The sequence below is a fragment of the Vollenhovia emeryi genome, unplaced genomic scaffold (genome assembly GCF_000949405.1).
Source record: "Vollenhovia emeryi isolate VEMERY1.0 unplaced genomic scaffold, V.emery_V1.0 DF948504.1, whole genome shotgun sequence".
NCBI lineage: Eukaryota > Metazoa > Arthropoda > Insecta > Hymenoptera > Formicidae > Vollenhovia > Vollenhovia emeryi.
Genome location: NW_011957862.1, coordinates 1 through 1483, shown reverse-complemented (window position 1 = coordinate 1483; position 1483 = coordinate 1). Strand labels below are relative to the sequence as shown.

The following is a 1483-nucleotide window of genomic DNA, read 5'->3' as shown; positions in this document are numbered from 1 at the left end:
TATAAATGGACATTAAAATTTTTGTTACCACAGCTGTACATTGACATTATTAAAAATGAAAGATTTGCATTTTTGTGTTTTATGACTTCATCGTTGAAAAAAAAGTGGTGAGGATCTGTATTTAAATCAGATCCGACATAGAAATAATATCGCAGTCGCTCTACATCAGTTATAAGCACAGGCACGATGAATTATTACGCTGCAAATGAAGCATGCAAGAAACAGTGCAATGAGTAAGTATTAATTAATAAATCTTTTATATATTTTATACTTCATTATATTTTTCATATTTTACACTTCATTACATTTTTCTATTTAATTTGTTAATTGTATTTTTTCTAGTTTTGATAAACCTCGTCATACGCCTCGTATCCTGGAGCGCAGATTTGCGTTGACTGCTACAGGTTATAAATATTTGGATGTTGGAATCAGCGTGGGACCGGTGTCTCATGTGCAAATCATTCTTGCTGATAATCGAGGAAATCAATTATTATTGCCTCATGCAACGTGGGCAGCGTTCATCGAAAGACGTGAAGCTGTGGAACGATTTTTACCGTCGAACATCGCCTCATCGCTGTCGATTCGCGAGTTGGTGATTGAGCGTGTTAAGATGTACGATGAAAACATGGTAAAATTAACATTACACAGAAACTGCTTGTACATGAAACCTCAAACTTTATTATTTCTATTCGAAATCGAAACATGTGTAGACCTTGTATATTTCGAATTATGCCAGAATACGCATAGCGTAGGTGAAAAATATAAGACCTTCGTAAATACTATAAAATCCAATTGTATTATTGATAGATAGTAACTAGGGAAGGATGAATAAAGAGAATCTTAATCATTTTAAATGCTCTTATTTCCCTCATCATCTCCTATCGACATCAGTTGTCCTTCGAGCTCTACATTTAAGAACTTTGTCTGCAACGACATTGCATGGTTTGCATTTTTTTACACGCGCGCGATGAGATCTTCGCGGTCATAGCGTGCGTCTCCCCTCTCTCCGCAGACCCAGCTAGGGCGAGAGAGAGAACGACAGCGTCGACCGTAACAGGTAATAATAAGACAGTCACTGTCAACAGCCAGGTTTCAGCGCTTGACCTCGTGACTCATAACAAGGAAAAATAAGAATACGCGTCCAGGTGTTCGCGCTAATCAAATCTGATATCTATTACATGCACGCGCCGCGGATCGTCTCGCGCCTCCCCGCGCCGGGGATCGCGTAGCGCCGCGGTCCTCCTCCCTGCACCGCGGATTCATTCACCTTGATATGAAAGTCGCTATCAGCAGCCAGATTTCGGCGCTTGACCCGTGACTCATAACCTGGACAATAAGAATACGCGTCCAGGTGTTCGCGCTAAGGATTCATTCACCATGATATGAAAGTCGCTATCAGCAGCCAGGTTTCGGCGCTTGACCCGTGACTCATAACATGGACAATAAGAATACGCGTCCAGGTGTTCGCGCTAAAAAAGTATCG

The 1483-nt window shown here is 40.9% G+C and overlaps 1 protein-coding gene across 1 annotated transcript; it reads left to right on the top strand.

Annotated features, from left to right (window-relative positions):
- The first annotated feature begins 42 nt into the window (after positions 1-42).
- Positions 43-1457, top strand: LOC105556706. The gene is made up of 2 exons (XM_012003799.1): positions 43-233; positions 343-1457. The coding sequence occupies exons 1-2, from the start codon at positions 187-189 to the stop codon at positions 809-811; spliced, it is 516 nt and encodes a 171-aa protein (XP_011859189.1). The 5' UTR covers positions 43-186; the 3' UTR covers positions 812-1457.
- Positions 1458-1483: the final 26 nt, after the last annotated feature.

Excerpts from the sequence above, each read along its gene's own strand:
- LOC105556706 (XM_012003799.1), top strand. The coding sequence starts at position 187 with ATGAATTATTACGCTGCAAATGAAGCATGCAAGAAACAGTGCAATGA. Across the intron at positions 234-342 it reads TGCAAGAAACAGTGCAATGA|TTTTGATAAACCTCGTCATA; the intron begins GTAAGTATTAAT and ends TATTTTTTCTAG.